General features: G+C 40.5%; 1 protein-coding gene across 6 annotated transcripts in view; it reads left to right on the top strand.

Moving 5' to 3' along the window:
- The first annotated feature begins 8,184 nt into the window (after nucleotides 1–8,184).
- The window catches only part of PDGFD (platelet derived growth factor D), a 145,319-nt gene continuing 138,314 nt past the window's right edge, over nucleotides 8,185–15,189 (top strand). For 2 of the 6 annotated variants that reach the window (XM_068670260.1, XM_068670247.1), the window contains exon 1: nucleotides 8,198–8,828. In XM_068670260.1, the coding sequence (XP_068526361.1) occupies nucleotides 8,699–8,828 (130 nt within the window). In that variant the 5' untranslated portion in view covers nucleotides 8,198–8,698. Of the gene's footprint in view, nucleotides 8,829–15,189 lie in introns of all 6 variants that reach the window. The other 4 variants (XM_068670257.1, XM_068670261.1, XM_068670266.1 and 1 more) reach the window with 4 other exon arrangements.

Below are 15,189 nucleotides of genomic sequence, written 5' to 3'. Positions count from 1 at the left end.
CAATTGGGGGGAAAAGGGAAAGTTATTCATTGAGGTGGCCTGGGGCAAAAGGAACTCAACACATCTGAAGATAAATATGAAAATCTTACGTTAGATGAAGCACTCTCTGGTGGCACCTGTTTCTCTCACAGGCTACCAAGGGAGACTATCTCAGATTTAACCTACCATGTTTTGTTCATCCTTCTAAGCTTTTTCTAAGTCTATGTTTAGAGATGATTCTACGCTTGTTAAAATACCACACCAGTACGTTAAAACGCCCACAGTGACTGCAAGTGTGCACAAATCTTTCTCTTGTTTGTCTCCCTTGAATGCATATTTTTATTTGGTTGCTCCATCTTATAGGCCTCTGGAGAGGCCTCGGTATTTAACTTAGAAAGTACTTCGGAATGAAAATAGAGCTAGATAAATGACAAAATATATTTTACTGTACTTGCTACTGCCTAGGAATACACTGAATTAGTATGCTCTGTTGGGCTTTCTCCCAGGAGACTGATTTAGTCTAATGATAGTGCAAGGTCATTAGCACAGTATCAGCATAAATTCTGCTTAACCAATGCCAGGTGGTTAACTAGTTTATGTTAATGTGTTGTGTGCATAAAGCTGTGAACTCACCTCCTTCTTATGACAATGTGCTTTGAAGAAAGATTTGACCAGCCTGAATGTACCTACACTAATCGGGAACCAGAGGTAAATAATTCTCACTTATGCACCTAAGATGATGAGATGCATTTTCTTGTGCACTTTTATCTAAAGTTGATTGAAAGTATTTTTTTCTTAACAAGATGATTTATAAATTGCACATATTTAAAAGCAAGAAATTATGATATGCTTAGTGTGCCTTTTCCAGTACTTAGAAATCAAGTCCATTTGAAACTCTGTTTTCTTATCTATTGTACTTTGTTGTATATGTGTTCTATTTTCAGCGTGATACAAAATTATTTTCCCTGAAAAAAAAAATGAACTGTAAGCATAGAGTACATTTTAAGATGTAAGCACCGGGAGGCAAAGTTCTGAACTTCAGTTTTGCATTTCTGACCCTTAGGTCTGGCTTTATCCATTTAGAAGTGTCTACTTATTGATTGTGAAATGACTAAAAAGACCTCATCTTGCTGTATCTGAAATATGAGCACCACAAAAGGAAATATGACAAGTTTACTTTCCAAGCACAAAACCACACACAGGACTAAGATGGTCAGCAATGGAAAAGTGATCCTCCATCAAGCATTATACATTTCTTAGTGCAAGCCAGAAATTTCCCTATTTGTGAAATGATGTGGAAAATTCTTGAGTTGGAAAGAACAGAAGAAACTAAGGTTCAGGTTTTTGGACAATCAGATTTAGTAAGTATCTCCATTGCACATGGACAACCAAACCTCAAAGAGGAATGAAAATACCCATCAAGGAAAGAAAAAAAAAAAAAGTGCAGAATCATAGCTCAGTGGTTTTGAAACTCTGCCGACAAGATGAGTAAGTAAAACTGAAAACAAAGAATGAAAGACAATCTGTAACAACTCAGGAGGACATAACTCAGGAGAATGAGGAAGAGTTTTACATAACTACAAGGTTCAATCCTTAAAAAATTCTGAAATTCATATGATCTAGATGGCTTGTATAGGACTCACATATTATGATGATTCCTCAGAACTTCAACTCTCAGGAAATTGAGAGGGAATCTTTAATCAACAAAGGAAAACATTTGATCTCTGACATGTCTTTACAATTGAGCACATACTGCAAAGAAGTTTGTTCCATCTTTGTGTAGCAAAGACACAAATTACTGCTCTGAGGGTTTAGCACTGAGGTGCATTTTAGTCTCTGTAATATTGTTCAGCTGGTGAGTCCTAATTATTCATAAAATAACAATTTACAGGATTTGAGAGTTCCCAGCTATGCTGAAACTGTGGTGGAGAAGGAAAATGCTCAAGTCAAGTTCACTTGTCTCTTTCCTGTCCCAGAGGTTAGAACACAGAAAAGACCAGAGTTAATACATGTAGTCTGAGCAAAATAACAGTCTGAGGTACCTACAGCATATTTTTATCTGTTTCACTATAACTGGACACTTTATTTTGTAACTAATTGATACAATGTTCAGACAGAAAACATGAATCAACACAAGAAATTTTAGTCTGAAACCTCTGATCCCTGAGGTCTTAGTCTGCCAGTAATAAAACATTCCTAGAATTTCTATAAAATTCTAGGTGACAATTTTCTAACTCAAATCATATCCAGGACAAACAAAATCTGTTTGACCTCATTTTGACAGATGCAAAAAAATTGGTCACAGAAGTAACAAGGGTGGTTAGGTAGAATTGATTGTGGCTTGAGGACAGCCGTTTTACTGAGTCCAAAGCAGTAGGCTCATATTACTTGTATCCAAATATTTTAAGAGGCCAAGATGAGGATACTTATAGATCCTTATTGCTCATACACCATACAGGATCCAGAGGAAAATAAAATAAAATAAAATAAAACAAAAATAAATTAAAAAAAAAATGAAATAAAATAGTTATTAAACACTTGAATTACTTAATGCTGGTGAGGAACTCTCTGTCTCAATGTACTGTAAACTGAGTTTCTTTCTATTTTAAAATTAAGGTTTGATTTTATTTTATTTTTTCCTAAAAGGTATCAAACTGGCTTTTGAGAAATTGTTGCAGGTTAGAAAAAAATGCTTTGTTTCACTTATGCAAGAAGTCAGGCTACATCATCACAGAAGGGTCTCTTCTATCCTTAAAATCTATGAAGCTGAGAACTGGGATACAGAAGAAATATAGTCTTTTTGATAGTATCATTTTCTTGTTAAGAAATACTTAAAGTGTAGCCCATTGTTTTTAATCATGAATTTAAATTTAAATGGTTGCTCCACTGCTATCAATTGGAAAAAAAAAATAAAATCTATTTAACCTCAGGAGGGCAACATTTCATCTTTCATTGTGATTCATATGCATTTTTTTGGAAGTATGACCATGAATGTTGCACGTTGCATGTCCTGTCACTGTGTACCACTGGGAGAGTCTGAGTGATATGGCAGTTTCTTTAAATGTAATGAATGAACACATTCAATTTCTGACATCCCTTCCTCCTCCCTCCCTACCTGTGTGTATCTGCCAGTGGTGCAATTTTGTCTCTAACACTTGCAATGGGGATCTAGCCAAAAGTTGCATTTGGCAGCAAAAATCATTTAAGAGTTGGGAAGGGAAGCAGGCTAACAGAGAAAGAAAGGAGGGTACAGAACCCTGCAGCAGTGCAGGCACAAGAGGTAAAAGTGAAATAAAGCTTAAATTAAAGCTGCAAGCAGCTGTTATGAAAAATGAGAGAGACAAGTGAGCCACAGCTGGCTGCTGGAGGAGGACAAACAGCAGCACCAGTTGCAGGTCTGTGGCCCAGCGCTAATGTCCGGAGTGTTTTAATGAGCTGCCATTAATCAATGCTAAATTCCTAGTGTGTAGCTGGTGGTACTAGGCAGCTCTGCTTGGGCTGGCGTTTGATAATCTCCACACCTAAGGTGTTCAGTTTCATAGCAGGTTTTCTCTGTATGCTGCTGAACTGCTGCCTATAGCTCAGATAGGAAACCTGGGCCACTCATCGCTGTGCTGCCCTCCTCTGGGTGTCCTGCTCCACCAGGTGGGCTATTGTGATTGTCTTATCAACACATCACTTTGAACTATTTGCTATTTCTACCCATATAGTGGGTTAGTCCACTTTTCTCTTGCACACTTTTGGTCTGCCGGCATATTTACGTTCATTTGCTCAGACTTGCTTTCGGCAATTGTGTTTTTTTTTTTTTTTTTTTTTTTTTTTGTTGTTTTTTTTTTGTTGTTGTTTTTTTGTTTGTTTTTCTCCATCCTACTCTACACACCTCTGCTCTTTCTCAAGTCATTCACAAATTATAAACAAGGGGATGGGATCACTGCCATCAGTTGTTGCCCTCCTCTAACAGACGTCACAGCGCTGCCCTGAATTCATCCTTGGAGGTAAATAGTTTTAGTTGTCATTTTCCAATAACTGCAGAACCAACTACAAATATCATCCCTGGTTTGCAATATGGTACATATTAACATGCTTTTCCCTGTTATTTTTACAGACTTTTTAGAATTGATCGATAGACCCTGTGAGTTCCTAACTACATCTTGAAACTGCATGTCTAGGTTTAGGAAAACATTAAATCTTGATTTTCAAATTTTCAGTGAAGAAGAATATAAAACAACTTTGAAACTTCCATGGCTTGCCACACTGAAAAGTATGCCTTTTATTTCTAATCTTAATTTAAAAGTCTAGCTCCAACTTTTGCCATGATAAGTCATTTTTCACTAGACACAATAGCCTCCTGGAATCAATAGCCTACCTCCATGGAGGCACCTTCAGGCTGTGAGCCCTCTGATTTTCTCATTGACCAGCTAAATGGTTCATGATCTTTAGATTTTTCCCTGAATGGTATGTTTTTCACCCGCTAACTGACCATGTGACTTTCTTTTCCCTTTTTTTTTTTTTTTTTTTTTCCTACTGTTTGTCATGGTCCTTTTCAGACTGTATTCACAGGAACTTGATGCAGCAGTCTAATAGAAATGGAAGAAAGCATAATGCCCTTACTCTAACTGGTATTTCCTAGTTAAATAAATATCCAAAGATCCTAGTGCTATTGCACAAAGATCTTGGATTTTGCTATTTATTCACCATAATGCCAATGCTTTAAAATGTGCATACAGCACATCTGTGCTCCATGAACAAACTGTGTGATACAGGAGCATCTGCCAGCCAGCAAGTAATAACAGTGAGGGCTTCAGCCCATTGACTTCCTTGATAATCCATCCTCATAATCATTCCTGCATCAGTGGTTTCCAGGGTTAAATACTTTATCCAGTAGCTATAAATGTATTTATTCCCTATGCTGTCTCTGTAGTCAGTGGAGAGAAACCGTAACTACCAGAAAACAATTCATCCCAGCACAGCACAGCTGCCTAAAACTGATGGGCTAAACTGCTCTCTGATGGCACCTGCTTCTCCCTATGGATCTTATGTGACTGGCCTACACCAGGCACTTGTAGAAGACTGAAATGAGGTCAGATAGATGCCATGGGAACTGGGTAGCCCTACTATTGGCTATTTTAAAACATAAGTTATGCCAGTGCTTGCTCGGCTTTGCAGTTCTACCCTGTATCTACACATCTATTTCCATATAACACCATTGGTATAAATCAAACTTTTTCTCCCTCAAGAATTTTGTCATTTGCAAATGTCATGAGTAATGATTGCATTTTTCCCAGGTCATTGTTGAAAATACAAATCAATTCAGAACCACAAATTATACTAAGTGGGACCCTCTTGCAAATAATCCATTTAATAGTGTTTCCTTTTTTATTAACATTTTTTAATCTGTCATTTAATGAATTTTCAAAACATTTAGTAAGCATGACTTTCATTTCATTTGATTTATATTGTGTGGTACTATGTCAAATGCCTTATAAAGGCTGTAATTTGATGTTATTCTGTTTGTCAACCAGATTTCCAAGTTAGCTTGATAAGATATAAGTTGATTACCATTAATTATCTTATTTCCCTATTAATTTGTATTAATTAAACCTCATATTGACTGTTACACTATTTTGCCAGGATCTCAGTTAGGATGACAGATTTGTAATTATCTAGGTCAACACACTTACACATCCATATGTCCTTTTTTGCAGTGACCATTAGTTACTGCTGGTCTTCATATAGAAATCTTTATAGAATGCTTTAAATTATCCCAACCCCCTAGAGTTTAGCTAATGCATTAGAATATTCCCCAGAAAGTGAAGATCCAGTGATCTGCTCTTAAAACTGTCCAAGTACAATCCAAACTTCTCATCCTTTGACATGGAGTTCTCTGATGCTTCTTTATAAAGTTTTCTTTTTTTTTTTTTTTTGTAGTGCTTTTGTGCTCTTTAAGGTGAATTGAGAAGCTCTAGAAACAGTCATTGTAGTACAGGCTTTTTTACAAAGGTCTACCAGTGCATGTCAGCCTTGCTACTCTGTCCCACAATCTTGCTTTACACCTGTATATTGAATGAAAAAACAAAAAAAAATGCCTCTGTTTGGAAGCCCACTGTAATATTCCTTGGCTGTTTTCTGACCTGAGAAAAAACTCAATGCTTCTGCAAAATTACTTTCAGATTTAGAGCAAAGACAGAAGCATACCATGCTTTGCAACGGGAGGAACAGAAGTGTACCATGAATGTACGATAGGAGTCATACACAGTTCCTCTTGAGATATGTCAAAGCCACTGGTGCTGGAATCCACTTGCCTGTTTTCATCGCTGTCTAATTTATGAGGCCCCACACTGTTTTGCTTGAGAGTTCTCTAAGCAACAAGTACACTTAGCAGTACCTCTGCTGCAGAAACAGGAATTTCATCTTAGGCACCACAGAAGTATCTAATATTAAAAAAAAATATATAATAAATAAATAAATAATAGACGTAGCTTAAAATAAAAAATAGACATAGCTGTAGAAAGCTTCAGATCTGAGCCCTGGTCAGCTGGAGGAAATTTAAACTTATAGTCTGCATCAAGCCAGGGAGCACATCAGCCAAACAGCTGCAGAGTATTTTTTAGGTGAAAGCTTGTTTCACTCTTGTGTTGAAGCTGGACCTGCACAGCCAGGAGGACATGGGGCCAGAAAGAGAGCAGATGACTCCAGCTCCAGAGACAGTTCTTGGGAAAACATATGAGTTTTATAAAATGCAAATTTTATAAATTTGGATAAAGAGGGGTACAGAAAGAGGAATAGCCTTGGAAACAGCATCCTTTATTGACTGAGCTTTATAACTGCTCAGATACTGTCAGAACACCTTTTTTGCCTTCTGGGTGCAACGTGATCTATCCTTCTTCCTCTTCCTCCTCCACCATCTCTTAAGGGCCGCTGCACGCCCCCAGGGGGAAGCAACCACAGGCTGTAACAACCTAAGCAAGAAGGAGGGCCTCAGGGCACTGAGAAAGACTTCACCGAGGTGTTTTGACCAGGGCATTGGTCACTCCCTTTTATCTGAAAAGGCAACCACAGTTTTCTTCTGGGGTGCCCGCCCTCAGGAGATAGTTTGGTTGCTGAAATCTTTCTGAGGTTTTCTGCTAGTTCCTTATATTGTAATTGGAAAGAGACAGACGTGGGCTGGATGAACAGAAGACATCTTCAGAGCTCCCCCTATCTTCATTTTCTGTATCTCCTTTACTTAACTTTATGCTTCTGTTAGGATGATTGGATTCGCCACCTTGCCTCTCTGCCTGTCCGGTTCCCCCTTGAAGTGGGCACCTACAGTATAGGCACATCTGCTCATAGATGAAGAACTACTGGGGCCTTTCCTTTATCTTCCACACAGGAGCTGGATTAGGTTCACTGTCAGCTTTGGGGAACACAAAAGGGATAAAGAAGCCTGAGTTATGCATTAACAGAACTGCACCCTACTGGCTCCTTAAGACACACAAGATGTTTCAGTTCCATTGTCATTTTAGCATGCTTTTGGAGAAAATGTTTCATACAGCCAGAGGCAGTCCTCTGTGTGTAGCAGGACTCATCCCATAGTCCTGACACAGCACTCTATCGACACACTTTGCCTATTACTAAGGTGGTGTTTGATGTTTTAAGGTCTGGCACCGTGCTACAAGTTGCTAGCTGCCTGGGACTGTATGTAATGCCTTAAGAAACAAAGTGAGTAGGTAAGGATTTATTAGAGAACAGTTAAAACCTGACTGTTTTTTCTCTGCCTTCACTTCGCTTGATTATTTTCATTGTAGCTAATGGAAAGGAAAAGAGTATTAAAAAAGCAATCTGATCACAATCTGCTCACATACCTTTTGCTCAGACCTTAACTCTTCCAGGCGCTAATGCAAGCTTTTAATAGCAGACCCAATTTAACGAGGGGAATTAATTAGCAGGAATTAACCATTTATGAAATGCTTTGGACATTTACGATGGTGGTGCTTGGCATGGGAGGAGAGCCCATGCATTTCTCTCCCAGGGCCACGTGCGGTTTCTCTTCGTGTCCTCGCTGGCTGCGCCCCCGAGCTTCCTGCAGCAGCTGGGGTACTTTGAGCCACCCTTGCCCAACCCGAGGAGGGGAACGGGGGGCGCCCCGGAGGGGGCCGGCCCCCTCTCACCATCCCTCCCCTCACCCCTTCTCCCCGGGCCGGGAGCGCGGGGAGGGCCCGGGCACGGCTCCCGCCCGCCTCCCTTCCCTCCCAACCCCCGGGCCGCCTTCCCCACACCCCCGGGCCGCCCCCGACCCCAGCGGCGGCTGCAGCCGGGCCGGGCCGAGCCGAGCCGAGCGGAGCCGAGCCGAGCAGGGGCGCTGCGAGGCTCCGGCCGCAGGGGAGCGCGGCTGCGGCAGCCCCCGCCTGCGGCCCGGGAGGGGGCGGCGGGTCCCCGCCGAGGGATCTCTACCTCACCTTGCTGCCTCGGGACGGCCCCAGAAAAGCAGCAGAAAAAAAAGTTGAGAGCGCAGGAAGTTTTAGGAGCAGCTGGGAGAGTAACTCGGGAGCTCCGGCTGCGATTTCGGGCTCCGTTTTAATTTTTTATTTCATTTTATTTTATTTTATTTTATTTTTGCACCTCCAGCAACCCGCGACAGCCACAACCAAAAAGTGCAGGGGGTGGGGGACAGATAAATTGCGAGAGGCAAGCGCCAGGTTTCTTTGCAGAGCCGCGGTCCCGTGCCCAGCGGATCCCAATGCAACTGCTCATCCTCCTCCTCCTCTACGCCGTCGTCTGTGCGAACTTTTGCAGCCGTCAGGGCACCACCGCCCCTGCCCAGAGCGGATCTATAAAAGCCTTGCGGTCCTCCAACATCAGGCGAGATGGTAAGCGTCCTTCTGCCTTCTTTATTCCCCGAAGGGCTCGGTTCGCAGGCGGCGTCCCGAGGGCTGCCGCTCCCTTCCCCCGGGGGTCGGTCGTGGGTCGGGGTGTCCCGTCCCCGGGGTTCTTGCGGGGCTCGTCCCGGGAGCGTGCGGCCATGGGGCGGGAGGGAGGCTGCGGCTCTGCCCAATACCGGCTCCTCCGGGCTCTCACAAACTTCTCGGGCAACTCCGAGGAGATTTGCAGGGAGCCGGCGGCGACCACCGCGTCCCCTCCACACGGCGCAGGGTGCACGGGTCTACGAGGGTCCCAGCTCGTCAGGGCAGAGGGGGAGTCTCCTGTGTTCCCCACACTCTGAGGAGCCCCGTGTCCCTCTGAGGAACGTTGTGTTCCCCATGTGCCCCAACGAGCCCCAGGGTGGGACACTGCCATTGCCTGAGGGGAGCTCAGCAGGAGCTTGGCCACTACTTTGGGCTCCTCTCATGGGGCCCGGCCAAAGAGCTGTCTGCTGGTGGCCTGCTTTGAGCTTGGCCGAAGGCAGCTGAGGCTGCAGGGTCTTGGACCATGGCTGGCTGCTTTCTGGGGTCTGTCAGGCAGTGCCCAGTGAGGATGAGTTCCCTTCGTTGTGCCAGCCACGCAGTTGGCAGAGGTGGGATGTCCACTGGTGGTGAACACCAAGAAGGGTGAAAGGGGACTTGGAGACACTGCCTGTGTGGTAGGAGCAGTGGTCTCAGTCTTCAAACAATGGCACGTTGCCTGCTGCAGGCTGCTGGTGGAGGATGGCCTCAGCCTGGACAGCGAAGGTGCTGCCAAGCCGTGGCCTCGTGGTGGATGACTGTAGAGGCTGCACAGAAGTAACACAACTGGAGTTTACCTTTTGAAAATACTTGCTCATGATGAAGGCTAAAGAAAACCAAGGCTTTGGATTGGGGACGGGGGGTGAGCCTCTGGTCTGGTGACCCTTTTGTGTACCAGCTTCATGTGAGAGGACCTGATCTTGCCTGTTGCCCCATACCTTGCAGAGGGAAATGCAAGATGTTCTCCTGAAGAGTAACAGAGTTACATTCGGTCTTCAAGTTAATGTTTTACAGTTGCCAGAATTTATATCTTTTATAAACCCTTTTTAAAAACCCACTCACTTGAGACATTTCCAAGATTGTACTCTGCATTTGCCAGTGTTTATTTTTCAGTGTGTATACAGTTCCTGTAATGGGTATACAGTTGATCTAGTGAGATGTTTTTGATTCAGCTTTAGAGTCATATTGAACTTAGTAATCTTTTGTATACCTTTCCTTGTCAGTGCATGGAGGCATAGGAAAGGTGAAGAGACTTTTTCTCTGGAATTGAGATAGCAAATCTGGAAACAAGACAAAATTGCAGTTACTTTGGTTTGGAAATCAAATTTAGTCTAATACAAAATGTATGTGTTTGCAATAAAAGCCTACATCCGTTATTTCTGTTTCATCATTTAAAACTGTTGTGTATTTTATCAAGATTCATGACTTGTTAGCCTGCCATCTTAAATGTCTCAGAAGAGCTGAAACTGTCTCTGAACTAAATGAAGCAATCTTCCTTCTAAGTCAAACTCCAAACAAGCTTTCTGATGGAAAACTGCAGTGATTTACTTAAAACTTAAAATGTGGCTTACTCTGATCTTCTCTGTAGAGTCAATGGAGAAATCTGTAACCTACAATATGAATAAAGTTTTCAGGTTATTGGCAGTGTGATGGGTGTTCTACTCCAAAGAGGAAAACTTCTTGTAGTGAAGTAACTTCTTGGGGCTATCATGAGAATTGCTCTTTTCCTAGATGTAATATTTAACTTTGTGATTAAACTTTGTACCTTTAAATCAGACTTTGACACCTTGTAATGACAACTTGCTGAGTTTCAGGTGGGCTGGCAGTGGGCCATTCGAAAATGGGAGATACCTATATGAAACTGTACATTATTTTTGATGGACCTTCAGTGTGCTGTATGATAGTCAGGCCTGCCATGTATGGATGTAGTAAAATGAACCCATGCAGAGGTCAGACATTTCTGTAGCCCTTTAGTGGATGTGATCCATGTAATGAGAAGGTAACACAATTTTAGGAAGACCACATGCAGACCTCCAACCCACTGAAATAATGCCTTGCTCTCTCCTGGCACTTGGGAATCTTGATTTTTCTCTGCAAAGAACAGCATGTTCGCATGTGGCCAGTGGAGCTGGGCATCTTCTTACAACATCTAAATCAGGTCAGTTGCCGATATGCCTGATTTTACTCAAGTGAATCAAACTGTTGCTTGAGTTTGTTGACTGAAGTTCTATATTTGTGCAGCCAAAGGTTATGAGCTGTATTCCAAATATTGCATGCATGTGACGAGCTCACAAGCAAAGTGTTTAGACCGTACTTGGCTGTATGCCACTAAAAGTATTTCTGTCTTTTATAATTTTTAGAGTCTTGTTTTGATCTGAAGTGCTGATATGGAATTGCGTTAAAGACATGTGGGTTGCATTGCTGAGTGAGACAGACAATATTTTTTGCATTGTAAATATTTGAAGATCTGACATGGAATAGGATCTAAGAGCACACAATACACTGGGGGTAATATGTTCCAACAGTCTCAAAATGCACAGCAGGGATAAAAACTAATTTAATATTATGTCCTGGGTTGATGATCATGATTATTATGTTGTGGAATTAAGAGAGATACTGAAGAGGAAGCCAGATCTGTTCATCTCTTTAAAAAAATATTATATCTTGGCAAGTCCAAGACCACCTGCACATTTTATTAAAAAAGAAAACAATCCTTTGGATTCCAGTTTTCTGGTACCTCCAAGCAGGATAAACTAGGGATAACTGAATACACAGAGCTTTAATATGGATCCTTGGTCTTCTTTCTGGCCAAAATAAATCTTTTTTAGTGTGCAAGATTCCAGATTGTCTTTCTTCTTTTAGGCTGAAAAAGGTTGGCCTATTTGTAATTGCACTCACTTAAGACTGAGATTGCTCTAGGAAGAAGTCTATAGATGAAGGGCAATGCATATAAAATCACTCCTATTTAATGATTGCAAAACCTAACCAGACTGTACTTCCTGCTGAAGATATTAAGAGTATAAATAAATTGCTTACAAGACATCCTCTTGTCATCGTGCAAGGACAGGCGTTGATGATTCAGCTCTGTCCGGTGTAGCACTAATCAATAATTTAAAGTGTCCTACAGATGCCAGAAACATTTATAGCACACGTAATGGTATTTATTTAAAGTCTTTATTAATGCCATTATCTGTTAAGCATTTTGAGAATCATCAGAATTCCACACAAAAGGCTTCGAGATGATTCCATTTGCCTCAGTTTCCCTATTTGCATTATTCAGGTAGTGCTGCCTAATGACAAGAAATTGGGCATTTTTGTTGTTTATGTGTTCTTGTAGATGAAAAGTGGAGATGAAAAGTGCTAAATAATATTTACTGTATGCTGTCTAACTGAAACATCAGTTGTTTGTTGTTATCTGTTATGAACAAACATCTGTATGAATGCTCAATCTATCCCTAATCTGTGTACTCAGACTAAGCATCACTATGCATATTTTAAACTTTAAAATCCAAAGTTTAAATAAAATGCATAGACATAGCAAAGAACATAGCATAGTGGCAGATTGTTTCAGTATGTAACACCCAGAAGAGGTGTCTCCTGAGGTGGCTTTGAGAATGTGACATCAGACAACTTGAGATATGTTTCTGGGGTCATGTGTTTCTCATTTTGAATCCAAAAAATTAGGAGCTCCCAAGCCTTAGCTTGCTTGTGCACCAAAGAAATACAAAGAAGAATTGTACTTCAACATTCTGAAGAAATAGCAACAGCTTTTGGCTGTCCAAGATGATGTGTGCCATTAATTCTACCCTCCACTTTCCTGTGTTGGTCTATGCGTAAGCACACAGAAAAGTATTTGGTAATTTGGTCTGTTTTCTCATGAGATGAGCATTATCCATCTGCTCTTGGGAGAAGACAGGACTGAATCTTTTTTCATACCACGTAAGAATGGCTGTTGTATCACTGCTGGTATAGGAACCTTGGAATGCATTTATGGAGTTCTATAGTATAGAATATATAAAATATTGTATATGTTTGTTTTGTTTTGTTTTGTGATTCTTTTTTAAATGACTGTGGTAACATAAAATTGTGTCAACTGCAAAATAATTAAAATAAATTTTAGGCTTCATCAGATAAAAAAAATAATTTAGTAATTTACCTTTAGTAATGTGATTTAGTCTGTGATTGTTTGACTTTGATGATATTTCTTATGTGCATAATTAACTGTTTGGACTGAAGTAACAAAGGATATTACATGAGAATTGCAACCCTGACTCAGTGGCAAGCATTAAGGAGGTCTCTAAAGGTGCTTTGAAACACGTTCTATTGAGCAGATGTATATCTATCACACAGTGGAAGTTGCTTTACTTATAAACACTCCAGCCAGTCTCCCAGCAGTTCTTGTTTCTTTTTGATACATTTATTTGTATGGGACTTAATTAGGACAGCTAATTATTAAAGGACTTGCAGAGAAAACTTGGTAATTGTAGTACTTTGGTTATTAGAAAGGGAACATTGCTGTAAATTGCAAAATAATGTTGTTTTTTTTAACTGTGATCCCACAGAGATATGTTTTATAAAGCACCTAGGAATAGGCATAAGTAGGAAACTCATGGGGAATCATTAGTGCAGTAACATTTGTCATGTGCTTAAACAGAAGATCCATATAATTCCATTAAAGACACTGGGCTACATACATCCTGCGGGATTCTGTGGTAACAAGGCTTGGATAGTTTATATGAAAGTGTGACTGTGTCCAGTTTAACTAACTGTGTCTTATGATGAAGAAGGAGTACAAGCATTTACTCTTGTATTTGCGGTATCTGTCAAATATTCTTTTAAAATAACAATATATATAAATATAATGCTTATGTATTATAGGTGTGTTATGCATATGCATACACATAATATATGTTGTGTCTTTTGAATATTGTACAGTATAGCATATATGCATGTATATAATACATAAGTCAGAGGACACAGGAACAGGGAAATCAGAATAAGCATGCAATATTAAATTAAATGTTACTAAATTAACATTAGAAACTTAAGGATATTATACCCGGAAAACATTTTTTTTTTTTTAGAATACTAACACAACAAAAAAAAAATCCAGTTTTAATGTAACTTTTAAAAATTCTGTTGAACAATGAATTGTTAGACAGATATTTGAGCCAAACCATTCCCTGTAGTTAAGATCCTCTTTATGTGCTGTCATTAGCCATATAATTCATGGAATATGAGTTGAAACTTAAAGGTGTTTGACAGCTGTCCAGGCTGCAAGTAGAAGTTCTGAAGTTCTTTACATGCTGTTAAACTTTTTATTAAGTAAAAAGGAATTTATAGGGGAAGGGATGATTGAAGACAGAAATTCTTTCAACAAAATAATATACATATTCACTTCATTACATTTCTGGCACTCCTTCCTTAGACAAGATATAAATATTACATAAAAAGAACAGATCTACAAAATATGTATTATTTTTACAACAAGAAGCCCCTTTACGAATGCAAAATTGGAAGGACATGGAATGGCTTTCATTTTATAACTCTAATAATAGTACGTTTACAAAAGGTGTGGTACAAATCTGAATGTTTTATGCTCCAATGTTTTCATACTGATAGTCTTCCTTATATTAAAATATATCTGCAGCAAATTATAGGATGATCCCTTTAACATCAAATAAAATATATTACAGGACTGTCTTTGAACACAAGCAAAGTAGCTGCCTGAGATACCAGAGTCCAAAAGGCCTCAAAATGTACAGGTCCTTATTGCCTCCAGAGCAATAATGACCTCAACAGGTCCCTACAGCCTCAGCAGTTCTGTGGGTCTGTAATGGCACCTGCTGCTGGTGACAGAGAAATGGGGATTGGTGGAATACATCCTCACCCAGAACCAGCAGCTGCTTTCCCCATCTCTTCCATCCCCCTCTCACTTTTCTGCACTCTCACCTGTTCTCCCATGCACAGCAGCAGCAGGAGCATGAAATCTGTTTCTTCCACAGCTCTGGGCCCAGCTGCATCCCTTCCTCTTGCCCTTGTCCTCTGTTACTTGTATAGCAATACCCGATTTTGCCTTCCCAGATAAGAAACCTTGAGGTAACTTTCAATGTTCATAGCATGTTCTCAGCCCTTGAGTAGTTTGCTTCTGCCCGTGCTGGCTTTGTGGACCTGCAGAGATTTGCCACTTAAAATAAACTAAATGGGTCCTAAGAGATATTGTGAACATTCTCTGTTGGCATTCTCTGTAGTAAGATTTTTTCTGCAGTAAGAATTTGTCTGCTAATGC

This window comes from Anas acuta, chromosome 1, assembly GCF_963932015.1.
Source record: "Anas acuta chromosome 1, bAnaAcu1.1, whole genome shotgun sequence".
In the NCBI taxonomy this organism is placed as follows: domain Eukaryota; kingdom Metazoa; phylum Chordata; class Aves; order Anseriformes; family Anatidae; genus Anas; species Anas acuta.
Note: the sequence above shows the minus strand (reverse complement) of the source record. Positions and strands in the feature narration are given on the sequence as shown.